Below are 22,841 nucleotides of genomic sequence, written 5' to 3'. Positions count from 1 at the left end.
TGACGTTCTGCAGCGTCCCGTAGATTTAAGGCAGCTGGAACAGTTATTCAATGTGAAGCCAGCTTCCTTTATGGGTCAAATATAAACTCAACTGCAGAACTTCATGTCCAACTTCACGATTATGTCCTAAAAAAACAAATTTCATTGTGCTTGTTTCTTTTCTGGGTATTTAGCTGTGAGGGTAGTTGGCTATATGACGGGTACATGTGCAGCATATGCTGCAGATGAGGCCCAGTCTGAAATTCTTGCTATCAATTTCCATCACTGTGATCAAGGTAATCTGCAGATAGCTAAAACTGACCCAAAGAGCTGTAAGGCAGCAGAGAATACACATATCGTCTGCCCAGCCAATCACACACAAAGCCCAGTGCGGTGAAAACATTCTCATTTTCTGCAATCACTTAAAGATGGGCTTTTGTTCAAATAGTCTGAACTCCCTGCAGCTTCAAATAAAGAACATTTAAAGTTATGTGCAGCTTTCTCTTTGTAAGACTGTTTTTCCAGAGTTAAGGCAGAGCGCCCCGAGCACGGCTGCCAGACACTTTCTATGGCCTCAGTGGGTGTACTTGAATAACTGGCAAGCTCAAGGAGTTAATTACAAGACGATTAGTCATATTGAGTGCTGTTAATTGCCGTCATCAGCACAGCAGAAGAGCTATAAAGGCACTTATGCACATAGATAACTCGTCCTCTGGTTTGGGCTGTGGGAGGAACCTGCATGGTATAAATCTCAAGTTAATTCATACTGAGGATCATGAAATATCATTTAGAAATTCTGTTTGAAAAGGTTTAATGGAATATTGATTAAAAAAATAAATTAACCTTCATCTGGAAAGTAACTTAACGGTAGTTTTGTACCGTTAAGTCTGTACATGTATTTATTTATGTTTTATACAATAGGAACACATGAAGCAGGTTGTGTTTTGAGTGTATTAGTATTAGTAGTTCAGGGTTCACTTAGTACTGCAAGATGAAAACAGCACATATTAAAGTTTTTTCGTACAGAGTTGATTCAGAGAGTTGTAGGACTCGACTCCAATCACACAAAAAAAGCATTTATACACACACACACACACACACACACACACACACACACACACACACACACACACACACACACACACACACTCTCTCTCTCTCATTTCTGCATGACTTAACTGTAACACACACCCACAGCAAGAGATCGAGTTAACACACAGCTCCCCCCATTAACACATACAGCACTGTGCATCTGTGCAGTGTCTCCACTAATTTCACATGTCACAGATCACCAGTCACTTTACTCATCCTTAAGTACATCCTTATGTATCTAACCGGTCTGAGAAGAGAATCACGTGGTTCACCGTGAGGTCATAGTGATGTCACTCACCACAGTTAATTCTCTTGGGTTTGAAGACTTCAAGAACAGAACGCAAGTTTCACAAACAAATCACATGCTGTCTTTACCAGTCAGCGTGGATGAAAAACAAAAACGTCATTAGATTGCATGAAGGAAGACTAGAACCCAATATTTGGAAACTTTACCTGCACAGAATAAAAGTCAGGACCTCTACAGTCTCTCCAATCTTCAATATGAAACCAAAACAAACCGTGTTTTTTTTAGTCTGACGCCGTTTGGACTCGTAATGTAATATACAAACAAATGTAGTCTTTATTATTGGTTAACAGTTCAAGAGTCTTTTCTATTATTTCAATAAAATTGTGCACTAATGCATTGATATCTCTGAATGTGTTTGACAGCATTTTGAAATGTCCCCTTTTCTCCCGTTGATAATATTGTTAAAGTCATTTCAATAATTTAATCACACATTCAGGTCGAAGCTATATGGCTGTCGCTCATAATGTGAAGTCATTAATCACCTATGAAGTTTGACGCATTATGAAACTCATAACAATTTATTCATCACTGCCACTATTGCATGCTGTTGTGTTCGATTTGAGTTTATATAAGTTCCTTATGAAGTCGGGTTTTTCCAGGACAGGACAAAATGAGTTGTTCATGCACATTTTCATTCATTTGTGTGCTTTCATGATCGGAGTGTAATGTGGTTACAGCAGGTGAAGAAATCAGCTGTGAAAAAGACGCCCTCAAACAAACAGAAATTCCTTAATTGTTGTTTTGTTTTGGAGCAAACTGGTCATATTTTCTTGCTCGCATTACAGCAACATTCTACTTTCTACTACATTTCACAATATTTTGATTTCATTAGGTCTTCTCTTAGATCCCCCACGAGAAATGCAGATGCTGCCTGGACTGTTTCACACGTTTGAGCTCACCGAGCAAAATCTGAACTGCTCATTACTTTTGAGTCCAGTTATTAGCAAATGCATGCTGCCTGACCTGGGAGCCGTACACTGTGCATTAAGCAGTACAACACATGATTCATATCATCACCATCACATGCTAATTCATCATTCTCGTTACCTAGAATGCCCTCCCATGGGACTGGAGACTTTGAAGATTGATGATTTCCAGCTTCATGCTTCAACCACGAAACGCTACGGCCTCGGTGCACACAGAGGTCGTCTTAACATTCAGGTATGTACAGTGAGGTGGTGGCGTAGCTTGGGAACGCTTACCAGTAATGTTTGGGCTTGTATTATATCATAAAGGCAATCGGACCTTCTTTCGAAGCATTGGAGTCGTGTGTTTCCAAAAAGGAGCAATGCAAGAGAAGATTGGTGGGAACATAGTTTTCTTTTTGTTTTCAGGATCAGTGTAAGGTTACATGATGTTAAATATTGTTTAACACTAAAAATTGCAACTTGGTTCCAACTCATAGCATGTTTCAATAACAGGGGGCGCATCACTAAACCTAATAATAAAGATTGGCGTCTGGGAGAAGAGCTATTTCCTGTTAGTGCAAGCTGCTCTTTGAGGTTATTAGCCTGCATACGGTCTGCAGCTTCATCCTCATCTTTTGAAGGTTGAACTGCTCTGACTCCAACTGCACAATTAATGAAAAACACACACACACACGCTCTTAATTCTCTCAAGGCGGCGAGGCATTATGTTACAGGAAACAAGCGAAACAAAGGATTTGTTGTTTGGTTTTGTATGTGAGTGTCTGTCAGGGATCATAGAGGGGAAAAAAAAAAAGATTATGTCCCAATCTGGAGAACAATTATCTGTATATCAGTAGAGACACATAAAAAACAGATGTTGCCTGTTGTATCAGGCGTGTTGCCCAGTCAGCTTGGTTAATTTCCACTTTTGTAGCTGCGACAGTTTGTTTAGATTCCAGACACCAACTGTTCTGTGATAATTTTCTCTTTCTTTTGATCACAAGGGCTGAAATAAAACAGGGATTACTGAAGGTCACATCCCCTCATTCTAAAAATACAACAGAATGTAAAAAATTATAAATCATATCCCTGTCCTGCAGCAAAACGCATATATTCAATTATGAGTCTTGTGTGCCAGTTTTCTTTCATTCACTAAGCATTTCATTAAAAGGTACTTCATCTACACCTGGAGCCTGATTGGCACCGAAAAGTAATCTCTTGTTCTGTTGCCAAACCCTCATATAGTCCTCATATTTCATAGAATCTGAAAACATGTTTTAAAGATCAGTCAATCAGACACAGAGCAGAGCCTCCTTGGCTGAAGTTATTGTTGTACTACATCTCACAAATCATTCAGCAGTTAACATTACATGTTTTTGTTTTGCATTTATAGCTCAAGGAGTACATCGTTAGTGGAGAGTTCTTATGGTTGGAAACACTGACTGTGTCATTTACATGGATTCATACTGTCGGTTCATGACCCTCTGGCTTCTAAAGGCATTATGGAAAGCCCATTGATGGCAGCTACCGTTTTACAAATGCTATTTTAGCCTAACGTCTAACTTTCAATCAACCCAGTAAGATTGAAAGAGACGGAGCTGGAGAAAGCCATAGGCCTCCAGTCAGACAGCTACAATGAACCTGCCTAAATATTAATTCATTATACACCTACATTTGTTAATTTATGCAGATCTCTTTGCTGAAACATCATCAACACAATCTTGTAAAAAAATCCCCTATGCAGTTTTTTTTTTTTTTTTTTTTTTTTTACAAAGAAATAAACTATTGTAAGCTATATGGAAGATAATGGTTCCCCAAGCTCTAAACATGTTTGTGTTCTGCTGTAAAAATGGACATTTTAATTTGGAACCTGATGGGCATTTATGCTTTTTGGAGTCAGTTGAGAAACTGTGCCATGTTTCACTTGAGCATTTGTTTAAATTTTTAACCCTGGAGGTTGCCACTTCATTGGAACATGTAAATATAAATATCAGTGGAACTACAATTTTTTCGGACCTCAGACATAACAAAACATGTCAGAACAAAGAAAACATAACAAGCATGTTTTGACACAGTATTTTATTAGCGACCCACTGAAAATGGCTTCGCGACCCAATGTTGGGTCCCAACTCACAAGATGAAAAACACTGGTCTAAAGCATAGTTGATTGATTTACATTCACTTCATGCCTCTCTAAAAGCTCAATTTTCACCAAACCACTAAAGAAATCACACAGTGTGCTTTAAGAAAAAACAATGGTTCTGAATTTAAAACTAAAATAGTACATAATCAGTCCTACATTATTGTGTACCTCCAATGGATGAACAGAAACTCTACAATGAATTCACCCTAAATCCAATCCTTATTTACATAATGTGCCTTTAACATATCTTTGAAGTGAGATTATGTTAATAAGGTTTTAGATCTCTAGATAATGAGCTGGTCAATGTCAAGCACAAGTGTTGTCCTTCAAGTAGGTTCTAAAGATACACATTAAGGCAGAGTGAATTTGTAATCAGTATGTACAGTGCAGCGTGTCATCATAATGTAATGTTTACGTTTGGATGAAAAATATGTACAGTGTGTGTCCTCTCAGCATATAGGATTGTTCACACGGATTAGCTTCAAGCTAACAGAGCCAGCAGCCACAGGTTTAAGGCAGAGTGTAGCATTAATGTACTATAATTATACATTTTCATATAAGCAAACGCTGATGTGCATTTTTGAAGACTGCATACTTAGATTTTCAGAGGATAAAATGGAAACATCTCAGCCTCTCCTTCTCCTCTGGCAACACCTAACCATATGTAAGCTTTAACAAAAAGCACCCTGAGCACAGATCCTGATGTCTACTGAAACATCAGGTGTGAAATGCAGCTTCATACGACTGTTTTGTGGCCTGCAGGCTGGCCTTTATGAAGACGACCTCTACGACGGGGCCTGGTGCGCTGGGAGAGATGACCCACTGCAGTGGTTTGAGGTGGATGCCAGGAGGCTGACAAAGTTCACAGGGGTCGTCACTCAAGGCAGGAGTTCCCTCTGGTCGTGAGTATGAACCCTGCACACATGCACGGAGTAAATGCAGATGGGTGAGGATGAGGATCCTTTTTTTAGTTCTAGAAAACTTGAAAAGAATTGATTTTGTGCCCATTTTCTAATTTGTTATCATTTTTGGTGATACTTCGTGACTATTTGAAGTTTGGTTTCTAACCTTAAGCAGACAGAAACCTCTCACACCTTTAAGTTCATACAGAGCAATGATGTAAATTAATATCTATTAACAAATTTACTTTTGGGAAGAAGATTGTCAAGGCATTATTTTATTTACAACAAAGAAATAAAATGAAGAAAAGGTGTAAAAAAGATTAAAAAATGACACTCTGTGTTCTTTCCAACACACACATTTTAATTTCCTGGAAAAATTGAAGTCAAGAATGTTATTTTGTTTTAACAAATTCCTTTTTTTTTTTTGTAATAAAGCCATGTTGCTCTGTAACTATGTTAAAAACCAAACCAAAAGTTATTCAGTTATGGCACAAGCAAGCACTTATGATAGTTCCAGAAATATTAATCACTGGATTTTTCTTAAAACCCAACTGGAAAATGTGACTTCCCTAATATAAACAAAACTAGTTTTTCAATTTCATCCACAAAGACCTTGAACAGACGTGAACCCTGTTTTTCAAAATGTCCATTGGCTACCTGTCCCTGACTGTTCCTGTTCCTCACACACAGCCCTCAACCACTGGGCCCCCTCCTACTTGAATGCACTCCTCCACTGTAACACTCTTTCTCGTAACCGCCATTCCTCCGACACCGACCTCTTGTCTCCACCTCACAGAACCAAGCACTGAACCTGTGGGTACTGAATCTTCTCCATAGCTGCCCCTCCTTCTGGAACTTACTCCCCCAAGATTAAGTCTGCACAGATCCACTCAATTAAAATCCCTATTTAAAACTTTAAAACAAGCTTTTAATGTGTGATTGTGCAGTGTGTTCTTCTGTGTTGCTTTTATGTTGTTTTATTTGTCTTTCAGTGTCTTTAAGTAACAGAAAAAGCATTTCATAGATAAACCAAATGTATGTAATCAATATTAGATGATGGGAAAATGAGTGGTTGCTATAAAAGGTATATTAAAGTTATAAACTTGGATAAAAGGTAGTACTTATGGTCCTGTGATCAAAAGATAAAACCTGTGTTCACATGTTTTACTCAGCATCTACGTAGTCTGAATGTACTTTAGAATCGTATTTGGCCTTTGCAACTCTTAATTGGAAAGGGTGGTACAGACGTGTGGAAGCTGCTTCGTGCTGTACAAAGAGAGCATCGGGGAATTTCTTTACCAGGCTGTGTTTGTAATTTTTTATTTTTTTCTTCACGGTCGGCACGATCTGAGGGTGCAGAAAACACCGATGCCTGAAACAGACTTTCTCCACAATTAGTTCTGCAGGGCATGTAACTGTCTTTGGTGCCAGCTCAGGGGGTTCTGTCTGTAACAGAGCTTTAATTAACAGAACTGGGAATTCTTAACAGGCTGGATCAGCTCAGCACTGATCTCTTCATCCAGAGGCCAGGGAGTCTCTGCCAACCTACATATACTGCACACAGTGAGGGCTCCATCTGAAACAATGGCCCATTATCTTCGAAGGCAGACCTTTTATTTTCAGCTATTCACCTCTTCGTTAAGTTAAAGATGGGAACAGGGTGTTTTAAATGTTAAGCCCATAAACTTTAACTTTTATTTACTTCACATTTGTTTTTTATTTTTATTTTTACAGAACCATAATGTAATTTTCAAAGGTTGGATTAAATTTTGTCTGTTTTTTTTCTCCTTTATCTGTTTACATTTCACTTATTCTTTACTGAAAATTTCTTAATTTACAGTTGAAACTTAGTTTTGGAAACTCTTACAGTGAACACAAAGTCTGCAATATTTTTCAGAACACCATTGAATAGACTTATGGGAGGTACTGTGGTGAAGTTGTTACCACAGTAACCTCAAAGCATGAAAGATCTGGTTATAGTTGGTGTTATACTTAAGCAATCCAATGTCAGCTGGGATTCGCTTAAACCCCCACGAACTGGTTCAGTAGAAAGATGGAAATTTAATTAGCTCCAAAGCTCTTATGTCATGAGACTTTGGTTTATTCAGTTCACTAACTGTCAGACCTTATATTTACTTTATATGACATAATTTAAAGTAAATTGCGAATAAGAAAAATGTTATCTAATTCAAGCTTCAGGGGTGCGAAAGGTTTTATTTTTAAAGGTGGAAAGGCTGGTTGCTTTTCTTAATGTCTATTATTTCTGCTCAGCTAAATACATGTTGATCCATACACATACATATGAAAGTGGGCTCAATCTACACATCTCTCTAACTCTCTGTGAAAGAGCTGCCAAAGTAACTTTTTGGTCAAATCCAAAAACATTTATTAATAAAAGGCTGAAGTTTATGATAAATTATCTGACCTCCATTTTTCTATTTTGAAACCGACTTTCACCCTGTGAGAATTAACTAGTCTAGATGTGCGCTGGGTGACTCTCTCACAGTCCCCTCAGAGCCACATTTGCATATATCCAGCCTGAGAGGAAATTTATTTTTCTCCCTCTCATGACCTGATTTTCCCCACGTTTACAGGAGTGATTGGGTGACCTCGTACAAGGTGATGGTGAGCAATGACAGCCACACCTGGATTACACTGAAGAACGGCTCAGAAGACTTGGTGAGTAACTACGGTGACATTTAAAGTGATTTGTTTATCTACAAAGAGAGTACTAATGTGAACACTTAAGAGCCTTTTGAGTTCTCGAACTATCATCTGTTTTTTTATGTAAACACACTTAGGCAGAGGCTTTTAGGAGGCTTCACTGGTATCTGAAGGTAAAAAGAATTCCTGCTTGAGAGCAATTACAGAGAGCGATTTAAAGCTCATCTTATTTCCAAGCTTAATGAGCTGAAAGGCAAGAGTAAACAGTGATGATCCTCAAGCAGATGGGAAACTCGTCGCAGTTCATTGTCAAAGCTGCATCTCTTTTTATCTTCTGGCTCTTGATTTAGTTGAATAGACAGAAACCTAATACAGGAATGCCTTGACAATAAGCTAAAGCTGCATCAATGAATTCAGCTTTGAGGATATGAACGATCATAAGGGTCCTCTCATAAGTGATGTAGCAGATTAGATTAAATAGATATTTGTTGGATATTCATATCCCCATAGCCTCCTAATAAATATTTGCGTAACCGTACTCCTCCTCGGCTTGTGATGTCATCGATGCGGGAGCTCATGCCCCTTCAGTAATTTAGTCTCTGCTACAAGCTTCCCACTCACCCACTCGCCCACCTTTCATGCCAAATGCCAAACTGTGCTGTTTGTCTTTTAAAATGCCAAGAGGTGCAGAGAGGGACCATAACCGTGGGCGTTAGAATTTACAATAACTTCCCAGAGGTAGAAAGGTTTAGTGACATTCTGCAGGGGCACGTCCTCAAACAATGTTTGATAAAGCTTTTTTTAAAAACTGTTATTCTAATTTAAAACATGCTTTAACATTTGTGTGTTCTTTCCTGAAAGCATGATTTTAATTTTGGTTTACATTTAAGTTCAATGGATGACAATTACAATTCTTGTCAAAGACTTTTTATAGGAAATGGAAACCCTCTGGAAGAGGTGTTATGTGTTAGGAATAAAGTCAATGCACTGGTGCTCTAAACCTGCCTCTTTCCCAACGGCCTGCAGGGGGCGACTGCACAAGTTTGGATTGATGCACTTTGGTGCCAGTTGAAGGTCTCTGAGTGCAACTGCACTGTCGTAAAACACACAGTGCCGCTACGCCTCCCCCTCGACAACGTGCTTTTGTTGACAAGCAAAATGAAAGCCTGTTCAAGATGTATTCAAGTCCTGCTTGTTGCACGGTCACTGTTTGTTTTTTCTCTTCTTAGCTTTATCCGTTATCGCCTTAGCGTCAGCATTTTTTTTAAATATTAATCAGTGAAGGAGTTATACATTGTTGCTTTATGGCTACAATCAGTTTTAAGTCTTTGCTACAAAATAAAAGGTTCAATTTTTTCACCATCTGGTGTGGTGTGGTGTCTTTGTCTCAGTAGATCTTCATTGGGAACAGAGAAAAGGAGATCCCAGTCCGGAACATCTTCCCGGTGCCCATGGTTGCCCGATACATTCGAGTCAACCCTAACTCCTGGTTCGCCATCGGCAACATCTGTATGAGAGTGGAGATCCTTGGCTGTCCTATGCCAGGTGACGGGTTTGTATGAACAGTGCAGACACATACATAATTCAACAGAGGAGTGAAAATGTCAGATCAGTATAAAAGCCTTGTTCAGACAGATATTGACCTTGTGTTGACCCAGAAAATGTAAAAAAAAAAAATAATAACAAGGATGTTGAAAAATATGAAACCCTGCAAAAGCCTTTTCCCCATTGCAATGCAGAAAAGTTGTGGCTCAGGTCAATGAAATAATGAAATATACGAACATTAACACACCTTTTACCTTTTATAATTGAAGCATACTTGTGATTCACAAAAAATGAATTTAAATATTTTCAAATATAGCCCTTATTTAAACTACAAATTATGGGGTTCGTGCTCTCAAGTGAATTAAAATAAACCCACTATCTTGGTTTTGGATGAAATTATTCTCTTTGGGACTCTGATGGCCTCGCGGTTAGGTCATACCCCATATACAGAGGCTATACTAGGCAGGTGGCCCGGGCTCAAGTCCTCCCTGTAAGATCTTTCCCACATTTCATTTCCCAATTTCTCTCCCAATTTCCTACAGTGGTGCTATGAGAAACAATCAACCAAGGTTAAAATAATTCTAAAATAAGTCAAATCGACTCCAAACGGTGTCCCCCTTTGCTCTTAGCGGGCCCAAGATCCATTTGGACAATTTCGCTTTCTCCTAGTATCCCAGTAAAATTCAGAAACAGTACATTTAAGTCATTTAAGTAGAGACAATACTTTTTCATCATGTATCTTCAAACTGATTGGTAGTGCTTTTATCAGTGATAAGCCTTCAGAGTAACAGATCTGTGACTTCAACTGGATTCAGTGTCTCGCAAATACTTAAGGCCGATCACCCCCAAGGTGGAGCCTCAGTGTAGCATTGTTTTCTTGCTTTTGTCTCAACACACATTGTGTTTCAACTAGTTTTAAACAGGCTTCCTTTCGCCTTCCTTTAATCTCTTAATATTAACAGTATTTTTTGGACCCTCTTAGATCCAAATAATTACTACCACCGGCGTAATGAAGTCATAACCACAGACAAGCTGGACTTCCGACACCACAGCTACAAGGAAATGAGGCAGGTGAGTCACAGCTGACAGAAAACAGCAGGTATCATCCCACGTACTGAAACCTCTGCTCTTGCTTGTTATTCAGCTAAGACACCAGAGCAAGGAGCAATAAAGCATGTCTTTTAACTGTGAGCCAACAGCAGACGAGTTGTGTCCTCTGCAAGAACAAAGTGTGCAACAGAAACAAATGAAGCAAGCGATGCCAGCCACATAAAAATGCATTAAGCATCTCCTGGGTTGTGTCATTACTTATTCATATAGTTGTCACGAGCAGTAGCCTGTTTGTACAAGCAGGAGGACAGCTGTATTTGTCACTGCTAACACTGTGACTGAAAGCGTAGCGTTGTGCATGGTAATAGTCGCAGCAGCAGCTCCCCTGTTCCAAACAGTTGCCTACAGGTGTCTCAAACTGCTGTTATGACCCCCAATGCCAATAAATGTTCCTAACGTATGGCTCATTGTTAAAAAAAAATACAAAAAAGAAGCTTTTTCTCTTGTGAAACAGCCTGAAAAGCCGTCTCAATAGACCTTCACAAAGAAAGGAAGGACTATTTTTAAAAGCTCTTGCATGCCTGACATTTCTTTCTACAAGCAGGTACATGGTGTGCCCCCCCCCCCCCCCCCCCCCCAAAAAAAAAATCCACAACAGTTTAAACAAGACAGTGCCAGAACATTATATTTAAAATAGCCCATTCAAGCTTCTCAAATACAGTACATGCCCCATGAGAGGAGTGAGGAATACATTTCTTATGTCGCTTCTCCTTTCCTGAGATCACAACTGATCATAACACCGTCACTCTGGAAATACGGATATTTTCAGACATTATAAAGGAGGTGCAAAGAGAGAACATTTTCCACATTTTTCAAACGGGTTACATACATATTACCTTCTGCACATCCTGAGTCAGTACGCCTTCAGCGCTTTAAAGGATTATGTTAGCCAAAGTACAAAGTTAGCTGTGTTCAAGCAGACCCTAACTCGCTCTCATGATGTTTAATGAGTTTCCTGTAAGATGAACTCAAGAAGTTAAACACTCCTAAGTGATAATATTGTGTGTAAAAAAATGAACTTTAAGAACAAATGTGCGCCATTGATCCTTGTAAATATAAAGTATATCAATAAAATGAATTAGGAGCAGGAACTCTTCTGTTGACTTGTAATTATTATTTTTATAAACAAACCAGATGTTAGTTTGATGATGAACAGTGGTGTTTGACATCAATTCATTCAATAATGATACTTGGGGGTCTGCTGTGGTTTAGTTGGTTGAGGGTTAGGGTTCCCGAGTTCCTGCAGCTACATGTCCGACGTGTCCTTTGGCAAGATATTTTACCACAAGTTGCTCCCGTTTCTTTGTCGGTGGTGTGTGAATTCGTTACTTTTGGTTATCACGTTACATACAGAAGCAGCCATCAGTGTGTGAATGGGTAGGTGTGACCTGTGGTGTAAAAGCACTTTGAGTTGTCAGAAGGCTGGAAAAAGTGCCATACACGCTCAAGTCCATTTGTCTCCTGTCAGTTTCTGACAAACTCAGTCATCAAGAGTTTGATGACTTTAAACCCGAGAAATCACAAATTAATTATCGGTAAACATGATAGTGTGTTCTTTGCTTTAATCTAGTTAAGTGTATGTGCCATGGTTACTGAAAGGGTGAAGTGTGCTAAGCTCATCACCTTTTCAATGTTTACATGATGGTTCTTCTTTTTTTTTTTTTTTGGCCATTGAATCGTTCATTTTCTGTGCTTACCTTCCACAGCTTATGAAGGTGGTTAATGAAATGTGTCCCAACATCACCCGCATCTATAACATAGGAAAGAGCCACGGTGGCCTCAAGCTGTACGCTATAGAGATATCCGACAACCCGGGAGAGCATGAAGTTGGTGAGTGTATTTAACAGGAGGTGATTGATCAACCTAATGTTCAGAAATATCGTCAGAGATGTTTTTTATAAATGTCCCCCCCACCCAAACCCTCCCCTGTGGTGCTGGAGTGCATATTTAATCTCCCTCTATCTTCTACCCTGCTCATCCCTCTCTGTGAACCTGCTGGCCAGGTGAACCAGAGTTTCGTTACACAGCGGGTTCCCATGGTAACGAGGTGCTGGGGCGAGAGCTTCTCCTCCTGCTGATGCAGTTCATGTGCCTGGAGTATTTGTCCGGCAACCAGCGGATTCGTCACCTGGTGGAGGAAACCAGGATCCATCTTTTGCCATCTGTCAACCCCGATGGGTACGAGAAAGCCTTTGAAGCGGTAGGTCTGCATTAGTGACCTCATATTGCGCTGGCCTATGTTGGAAAAGGCACAAATACCTGCCTGGCAGGGCTTCTGCTCATATATCATCCATATGGTGTAGGTGTATGTTGCAAAATTGGTTTATATGTCCTATACAAGTAAACAGAAGTAGACGTGGACAGCCTGTTCTTCCATAAAACATCACTGACACATGTGATCTGTGCTGGGGATATAATTAGCTGCAGGCCTGCAAGATTAAAGGCACAATATGAATGGGACACAAATAGAGAAAGACATGTAAGGTTAAAGGCAACATGACATCATGTCCTTTGGTGCCCTGATGTGTGAGTGCACTTTACATGCTGTAACGTTTTGTTTCCCAACAGCTATTAGTGCCCCTAATAACTAACGCCCACGTGAGCTTGTCTGAAATTTGCATGAACACACACACAGCCAAAAAAAAAAAAAAAGAAAGAAAGAAAGATGAACCTTTTCAACCCAGCGAGGCCAATCACAGGACTGAGAAATCCCCTATTTCTGCCTAAAGCTGTTACCAGCTTATTAACTGGTAATGAAACAGACTGAAATGAATACTGATGCATTAATATGACCTACAAAGACAAGTGAGACCATCAGCATGAAGATTTAATATTTCTACACAGTTACGTACCTGTCACCTCTGCCTTGATTAATTAACATCATGTTGCTGAATACAGCTTCTTTTTTTTCCCCCATGCCCAAGATTTATTGTGACTTGCACATTGAACATTTAAAACAAAAAATGATGAGATATATCTGTCAGAAAACACTAATTACATATGTCCAGGACAGGATCAGCAAAGAGTTAAATTATCACGCTTTGTTACAGGAGGCGCCAAAATCCAGAATTACTTGAACTTGTAAAACATTTGTGTGTTTTTGTCTCTATTGCTGACCTTCTTCTGCTTGTGCGTCTTCCGTGTGTTTCTTGATTCCTGATTGCAGTGGCCTCTGATGTTATCAGACAATTCAATGGCCAATCTTCAGAATAATAGCTCATATCTCTACTCCTGATGAACGTTGATGACAGACAGTGTTGTTATGGATTCCCTTCACTTGTCATAGACCGAGAATGCTACTAATGACAACTACACACATTCAATCAAGCCAGTTGATCCAAACTGAATGGCTGAGCCTTGAATCATTGAACTATTGTTAACGATAATAAAAATCGTTACCTCCACATTGTGCTCTTTTTTTTTTGTCCTTGTACACAGGGTTCAGAGCTCAGTGGCTGGTCTCTGGGTCGATGGAGCAACGATGGCATAGACATTCACCATAACTTCCCTGACCTGAACTCAATACTGTGGGAGGCCGAGGCCAAGAAGTGGATCCCCCGTAAAATGATGAACCACCATGTGGCCGTCCCGGGATGGTACCAGTCCAAAAACGCATCAGTGGGTTTGATTTAGTCGTATTAAATGTCATTTAAAGTCCACATTCAAGCATTCCTACGGGAAAATTACTTCGATATCCAAAAGCTTGCGGTATTTTCCCTTTTGTATCTGTAAGCTGCAAATTCGGGTTTTGAGCACGTTGTTTTACCTGACTTTAAAGTCCCGATGGATGCGAATTTACGATACAAATTTCCAGGATAAAATGCTAAAAGACATTTCCTGCAACTGTGTTTGCCGTTCAGCTCTCATCAGTTAAAACTTTTAAATCCATGTTCTTGTTCTGCAGCTTTTTAAACCTAACAAACAATCTCACAGTGAAGATCCCCCCCTCTTTTTTTAAAAAAGGGTAATAAAGACACATTGGCATATCAGCGCTGTCTATTTTGGGAGAAGCGTAAACACGCACATTTGCTATTTGGGACGGATCTGTCGTGAGCAAAAATACACCCGGACATCTATTTAAAGCTCATCCTCACGAGTGGTTTGACGTTAGCGAGCGCAACGAGTGAGTCACACAGATCCTCCAGAATAGCTGCTGCAGCTGCAGAGCCGGGATCCCCATCTGTGCTCTGCAGGCTGTGAAAAGCGTACTCGCATGCCTCGCCGAATGGTCCAATCAGAGCAGAGAGAGACATGAGGGCTGCTTGAATTATCCGAGTCCAAACAACAGAGCCAGTTTATCCACATCATGATATTCACCAGGCAAACACTCCTGAAGAAATTGTGTCCCCTCACATGAACAAAAATATTCATGAAATTAGTTCACAGTGCAGGAATGTGTTCGCAGCTCTTTGTCACCCTCTCTTGAGAGCACGTCGCAGTGAAATTATTTTCAGCATGAGGGAGTTAATTTAGCAATCACAGCGCTGAGATGATTGCACAAATCACATTATGCTCGCCTCTCCTGTGTCCTCACTGCAGGTTGCCGTGGAGACGCGCGCTCTGATTGCCTGGATGGAGAAGATGCCCTTTGTGCTGGGTGGTAACCTCCAGGGCGGGGAGTTGGTGGTGACCTTCCCGTATGACAAAACCCGCTCTCATGGGGTCACCCGGGAGCCCACCCCTACCCCAGACGACCACGTCTTCCGCTGGCTGGCCTTCTCCTACGCCTCCACCCACCGCCTGATGACTGATGCTAACAGAAGGGTCTGCCACACTGAAGATTTTGCCAAAGAGGACGGCACCATCAACGGGGCGTCCTGGCACACAGCGGCAGGCAGTTAGTGTCCCAAAAGCTTCCTGTGTGTTTTCTCACTGATCCTAACACTGTGTTCTGCAGGATTTCCCTGCTCCACTCTGAGCCTTTGAGCTGTCGCTTTATTTAACATACACATGAGCATATCTGCATATTCAGACCCAGAATCCTTTTGGCTGTTTCAAAGCCTCTAAGATTAAGCTCCAAGCATCATGTAAAAATTCAAAGAAAGCCAGAGAGTCAGAATCTCCAAAAACTCCCGCTGACAAAAAAACCCCATAAATTCTGACCTTACCTAAAGACTGCCTACATTTGACTTTCTCTTTCTTTGCAGGTTTGAATGATTTCAGCTATTTGCACACCAACTGCTTTGAGCTGTCGATGTATGTGGGCTGTGACAAATTCCCTCACGAGAGCGAGCTGCCAGAGGAGTGGGAGAACAATCGCGAGTCTCTGCTTGTCTTCATGGAGCAGGTACTGTACAGAGGAGAGGAGGCCCTCGCAGCTCGCACAAACACACAACCTGAACACATGCTTGTTATCATTTCCCTGTTGTTTTAGGAACATGGCAGTGCATATTGGAGTATTAGTTTTTGCACCGTTGTATTTATTTAAAGTGCTTCAGCAGCACCCTGCGAGCAGATGGGAAAAGTGTTAACCTAAAGAAAGCAATGATGCATTCAGGGGCTCTTGTTTATTTGTAAACTCAAACATTTGTCTTCACGTTGCGGACGTGTTGTGAATATTTGAAATACAGTTTGGCAAGCCGATGCATCAGTTGTGATGCTTTTCTCCAGCACATGGTGAACACCATGAGATTACGCTGAGATTACCAGGAAGTCCCTGTTTTAAACCTCTATAATGAATCATTTTGCATGTGCAATAAGTAGAGATGATGCAAGTTGTTAAAGTATTATTAAATCATGAGTCGATGTCGTTAGCTTGAGTCTTTAAATAATTTACTGACGAGTGCACAAGGATATTACAGGTTGCAGAGATCCTGTCCTCCAGATTCCTGCAGAATAAGTCTGTATTCTGTCTTTGTACTTTGAGAAAACCTTTTGAAATATGACAAGCTTGTCATCTGCCTATGTTATATTCTCTCTATTGACGGTCTTCAGAGGATCCGCCCCCATGTTGGGACACAGCTTTTGTTAAAATATTGACAACGGGTGAGGAGGAGAGAGATAAAAAAAACAACCAAAAAAACAGCCTTAACTGTGCTGTTGAACCGACGCTTATGCATTAAACATCATATCATCACTTGTGTTAAATTCATAATCAGAGGTTTTTTGGGGGCAGAATTCACTCATGGTTAAATAAGTTGTGCTTTTTTATGTGCAGGTGCATCGCGGGATCAAAGGTGTGGTGAGGGACCTGCAAGGGCGCCCAATAGCGAATGCCACCATCACTGTGGAGGGAATCAGCCATGATGTTAGCACAGGTAGCTTTTGACTTGATTCCTATGCATTATTTGTCTGCACCGTCACGATCTGTCAAGGTTTTAGTTTCATGTGGACATTTTTCTTTCATCTCTGAAATGTCCTGATTAATCTTATAAAACGGAGCGTTGCAGGTTAGTTGTGTGCACCACTGACTCGACTGACTCTATAATTCACATTAATCCTCAGAAGTGACTCACTCTTACACTGTTTCAGGAATTCCAGAGTGAGATGGAATAAGTAGGCCTAAACAAAAGCAGCTGGTGAGTTTTAGCCGCGCTGCAGGTCGGAGTCTGACTCAGATCACAGACAGTGTCTGCTCTGAATTTGCCTGCCGATCATGCGTCCTCGAGGTAATCTTTGCAGATGCCTGAAAAATGCAACCTTCAGAACCAAAGCACTTCTGTTCTCAGAGCGTGAAATCGAATGTCCAAAGAGGACATTAGCAGTTGTTATTCCTGGAACTAAGTAGAAGTCCCTGCTTTGTCTGGGATACCTTACTGTTCTCAGGAGCAGTCTGCAGAGGTTTAAGGGTTTTTATTCTTTTTTATGTTTAAAATTTCAGCTGTTTTTGGGCTGCTGAAACCTTCACAGACAGTTTTTGTTCTCTGGTCTTGGAAACGAGGACAACAGGCTGGATGCATTGTTACTAGAAAGGTGTTTGCCAGACAGAGCCTTCATCAGCTCATCAGCTGCATACTGAACGACTTTAGGAAATAATTAGAATCCCTTCTGCTTTTGATTGCGTGTAACAGAGGAACAGACGTCCTGGGCCAGATTTAATTTGGATAAGAAAAAAAATCCACTTTTTCTCTATTCAGGATCAGATGAATCAGCTCACTTTTATCCTAGTTTTTGTCAAATTTACTTGGATTGGATCAAACTTTTCCAGATACAGATTTTCTAATCTTATCAAATCCAGACTAGCAGTGCGGTGACGGGTCAGCATGCAACATACTTTATCCACAGGAGGCGACAAAATCTAAACAAAAATAAAGATCTTGTAAGAATTGTAATGTTTCATATAGATGCTGGTTTGTAAGACATGTGTGGAAATAAAAACCTTAATTATTATTATTATATTTTTAACAACCTTTATGTCTTCTACTTTCCACACGGTAAAGATACAACAATTCATGAGCAAAATATGGGTGGAAGAAGTCCAAAGTATAACTGTATAACAAAGTTTTATTGTTTCATCTACTTTAAACTTCGATTACATTTTAGTTCCATATTATGGGCAGAATCCTCACTCCTGCTGGGATCAGGATAATCTGGATGCTTTCAAACGTTCCTAATCATACTCAAAAGATGGAAGTTTTATCTGGATAAATATCGAGATGGGATGACCTCATTGTATTCATTCATTTGAACTACCAGTTTTCAAGATTTGGTCTAATAAGATAGCTTCTTACTTCTAATCAAGTTGAGCCTGCTGTAACTGTTAGGAACAACAAGAGACAAACCATCATATTTCTGTAGCCTCAGTGGTCGTTCACACTTGTCAGGCAAGTTTAGTAAGTTTGCCGTTCAAATGACCAGAAGTTATCCACTCTGTTGGTAAAGCGAGTGAGTCAAAGGCTGAACACGCTGCACAAGTGTTCTCAGGTCTCTTACAGGCAGAAAATCCGACATGACAAAGCAGAGCTATTTTTAAGAGTCTAAGCAAGAACAGTGAACACCTCTCTCCCAAAAAGTAGAACAACAAGAACATCTCAACTTTAATTTTAGGTTTCAGATAAAAAAACGTATGTGGCATCTACTGCTTGGTAAGCTGTTTAAAAGATCTTTCTAGGACAACATTTGCATAGTGCTGCTGCTGCGAAAAATAAGGAGTGACTTTTAAGCTTGTTTTGATTTACCTTCTAACTTCTATCACTATAGCCTTGGTGCAAATACGTATAATAAGTCAGGCTAAATGGGGCTGAACAAATCACAAATGTCTATCTTTTTTTACCAACAGCTTTTGGTCTAGGACAGATACTTAAAAAGTTACAGTAATAAGCTAGCTCCTCTCAACTTATGTCTAAAGTATCTTCCAACTGGACTTAAATGTTTTGTAAATCTCATAAAGCAGGGGTTTATATTTGGCATTCAACATCTCACTCAAGAGTGAAAATGAACCACAAACCGCAGTGCAAAAAATGGGTGATTGTGTGTTGTTTTCGAAGCTGCTGATGGTGATTACTGGCGCCTCCTGAACCCCGGGGAGTACCGAGTCACAGCCAGAGCTGAGGGCTACAGCATCACCACCAAGAAATGCGAAGTTGGCTACGAGATGGGCGCCACCAGGTGCGACTTCTTCATTGGCCGCACCAACCTGTCCCGAATCAGAGAAATAATGGAGAAGTTCAACAAGCAGCCAATCAAGATGCCAATCAGGCGACTCCAAGCCCGCAGGTCCAGAGAGAGAAGGCTGGGAACATCATGACTGTACGACGGGGAGAGAGGAAATGTTAAAAACTAACATCTGCTCGGATCAGGCCGGGGTGAAGTCCAAGATTGGGTTTGGAGCTCCGTCAGGTTCCCCTGAGAGAAGATTTAAAAGAGGATTATTTAAACAGGATGCTTTATTTGTTATGCGTGTGTGGTTTGGTTTTTTTTTCTTGTTCCCAGATATAAGCTCTCTTTTATCTGATGTCATCTCTTTTTTATAAAGACTGTTAAAGATTTGAAATTTTCAGAGGCCTACTTTAAGAATGAACCCTTTTTAATTATTACAAATAATAAGACTTCCATCGTCAAACATATCTGCAGAGATTGGAAAAAAATAATAAAATTACAAAAAGAATGACTTTACAAAAAATAGAAAATAAAATAAATAATGAAAGACGAGGAATCTGTTTTTAGTGTAACTCTAGCCACTGTGAGGAAAGGCCGTGACTGTCACTAATGTACATACTTATTAACTTATGTAACAGCGTTATGTAAACCATTACAAAAGCTTAATTTCCTGCACTTGTACATTGTTCAATCCTTTTTAAAAACTTGGACTCAGTGACCGTTTGTGTGTCACTGATGGTGTTTTTTGTTTTTTTACAGTTTGCTTTTGAAAAGTTATTAAATAAAGACTGTTTGCACACATTGTAATTGTCTAATGGCTCATGTGGAAGGAAAGCACTTTGGAAATCCATCAATCACACTACATTCGAAGAACAGCTCACATTGGGTTAACACAGTTCAGAACCGTTTATTTTTATGGATATGCTTTGTGAGTATCTCAAAAGATCACAACTGTGACTCATTCAATAGTTGTTTTATTTCTAATAATTTCCATGAAGCTTACCAGAGACTTTCTTTGGTCTAATACCGATTACACAGGGCAGCTTGTGGCAGAACATCAAAGAATTCAAAATCTATCCATGTTGGAAATGAAATGTTTGGCTGATTGCAAACATTCAGTTGACAGTACTAGAAGAATTTCATATAAGTCAAAATGTAATATATTTATATTCAGTAATGGCAAACTAATAAAGAACCAAAAACTCCACATGAACGCAACTACATAATGAAGCAAGGTTACAAATGAATAAATAAAGTTGGATTTGGATTAACAAGTGATTTACATGGATATTGTTTGTTCTTTGTTTGATGAGGATTAAAACTAAATTTGTTTCATTCACTCCTGCTTGATTGAACAGTCTTAATGGAAAACAAACTTCACTTCATTCTCATGACTTAGTTTTTAATCACAGTGTTTAATAAGAAGCATCATCTCATTTGATTCCTGCGGTACTGGGATGGTATCGTGGGAGTGTCGAGGAGGAAAGGCTCTAATTATCGGAGCTCTGCTGGGGCTTTTACAGATCACTGGCTTCCTCTGACAACAACGCCAGCCTTCTTTCTTTCCAGCCAACATGCAATTAGAGGAAGACCTCAACCTCTTATCTCCTCCTCCAAAAGTTACAGGGAAGCTCGCACATATTCATCATCTCAGTGCAACGAACAGTAAAAGACACTTCAGAGCTTGTTAATATTACCACGCTTTGTGTACCACAGTCACCAACTTTTTATGTGAAGCAGAGGAAATGAATTTGCAAGTCATTCAGACGGTGTTACATATTAAAGGGGTTTCCAATTAAATATCTCTCTGACTTAAATTCATGGAAATACAACTGAATTATCTCAGTGTTGAATCTGTTAGTATGGTCTGTTTCCATTTCATCCGTAATGTACTGGATGACTTGTTTTTGAGCAGCATAATAAAACAACACAATATGCAATGTTTCAAGCTGTGAACAAAGCGAAGCCTGCTTGGAGACTTGCTGGATAATATTTGGTTACAACATGTGGCTGTTTTTTGATCAGTGAAAAAGGAGGTAGCTATACACCCATCACATAGGTGCAGGAATGTGCAAAAACAGTAGACTGAGAAGGTGATCTTGCTCAATTGCTACAAAAAGTTTTAATTCATCACAAATTTTCAACCAGAGGTTTTTTTCAAGTGATAATTTTACGTTTAGTTTTCATATCAGTGAAACTAAGATGAATGATATTATCTGTAAGTTTATAAAAAAGTGAAGATACAGTGGCTTAACGTAAATGACCAACTGTCATGATCATCATAGCTGTAAAGGTTTTAACACAGCTTAATTTTGTTATTGTGCATCTAAATGTGCCTTTTAAAATTCAAATAGTTTGTTGAAATCTGTAGAATTCACTGTGGTTGAATAAGTAAACACTAAATATTTTCAGATTAATAACATGAATTCCATTTATTTATTTACATCCTTAAATGGCACACTGAGGGATAACCCTCATTTTATATCATGCATAGGCACAGACAATGTTAGAGCAGTTTCAATTAAAACAGGAAAATTAAGAGGCAGGAATTAAAGAATTAGCAATACATGTGTTTATTAATATTATTACACTGTATAATTGGGTTATTCTTAGATTGAATTCCAACACTTTAACAGCTGACATGCCTTTCCTAAACAACTACCTCAACCTCTGGAGTATTCTCCTAAATTTATAAAGTTTCAAGGACTGAAGGTGGTTTTGCAAAAGTTTAAGTTGTCTACAGTTGTCTTAACTGTAGATTTAGAGTGGAATCATGAATACAATTGGCAAAATAATAAAGGGCAGTTTTATCAGCATAAAGATAGAGGATATAATTGTATAATGAGGTGGGAATTTCATTTATATAAACAGTGAATAACACAGGTCCAAGAACAGAACCTTGGGAAACTCCCTTTAAAATGTCAAGTTAATCAATGGTATAAAAGAAGACTAAATGAACATAACATTATCTTTAAAATACAATAAGGGTCATTATATTATTGACTGTCAGTAACACACTTTCATATCTTATTCATGTCTTAAATAGCTTGTAACTGTTGGACCCAATACCTAGAGACTGTGCCCTTTGACTATGGTTTGAGAAAGCAAATACATCAGTGCTTTCAAAAGCCAGGCCAACCATTTTTAGAAAGTTGTACAGCAAACATGTCTCTTTCAGAACTTGTGCAGGCTAGCGGTTATCAAGAGAAGAGATAAGGTTAGCAAATCATTTTTAAGAATTTGATCTGAGAGGTTTGCTTAATGCCTCAATCACTAAGTGACTTTGATTTATATACAGTCTGAACTTTCAATCACTTAACTTGCATTTTAGTGTAACTCACTTTTCCATTGTAGCTGTAGTGAAAAATGTACTTTAAAAAGGCTAGTTTCACAATGTAATACTGTAGTTACTATGTTTGTTATGTATACAATCTTGTGTAACATTCATCTAAACTTCTCCTTTAAGGCCCACAGACTATCCCTGTGAGGGAAAGTGGGTGGGGGAGAGGGTTGCACAGTGTGCAAGGTGTGCAGTGTAGTCGCTGAGGTCTGCTACTGTGATACGGTGCAGATGTGTAAGAAGACACAGGCCCACACTAACCCTGCCAGCAGTTGAAAGGTCAGAGCTTCTTCAGAAGTCTGTCCAGCCTTTG

The 22,841-nt window shown here is 39.5% G+C and overlaps 1 protein-coding gene across 3 annotated transcripts in view; it reads left to right on the top strand.

Moving 5' to 3' along the window:
* cpxm2 (carboxypeptidase X (M14 family), member 2) overlaps positions 1-19,990 on the top strand; it is a 35,890-nt gene extending 15,900 nt beyond the window's left edge. For all 3 annotated transcript variants that reach the window (XM_079372794.1, XM_079372795.1, XM_079372796.1), the window contains 12 exons: positions 2,430-2,539; positions 5,192-5,331; positions 7,926-8,010; positions 9,390-9,540; positions 10,523-10,611; positions 12,357-12,480; positions 12,654-12,850; positions 14,089-14,268; positions 15,190-15,487; positions 15,798-15,937; positions 16,808-16,907; positions 19,077-19,990. In XM_079372794.1, the coding sequence (XP_079228920.1) occupies positions 2,430-2,539; positions 5,192-5,331; positions 7,926-8,010; positions 9,390-9,540; positions 10,523-10,611; positions 12,357-12,480; positions 12,654-12,850; positions 14,089-14,268; positions 15,190-15,487; positions 15,798-15,937; positions 16,808-16,907; positions 19,077-19,336 (1,874 nt within the window). In that variant the 3' untranslated portion in view covers positions 19,337-19,990. The remainder of the gene's footprint in view (positions 1-2,429; positions 2,540-5,191; positions 5,332-7,925; positions 8,011-9,389; positions 9,541-10,522; positions 10,612-12,356; positions 12,481-12,653; positions 12,851-14,088; positions 14,269-15,189; positions 15,488-15,797; positions 15,938-16,807; positions 16,908-19,076) is intronic.
* The last annotated feature ends 2,851 nt before the right edge of the window (positions 19,991-22,841 follow it).

The sequence above is a fragment of the Symphodus melops genome (assembly GCF_947650265.1).
Source record: "Symphodus melops genome assembly, chromosome: 21".
Lineage (NCBI taxonomy): Eukaryota > Metazoa > Chordata > Actinopteri > Labriformes > Labridae > Symphodus > Symphodus melops.
The sequence above is the reverse complement of the archived record's forward strand: the minus strand, read 5'-3'. Positions and strand labels throughout refer to the sequence as shown.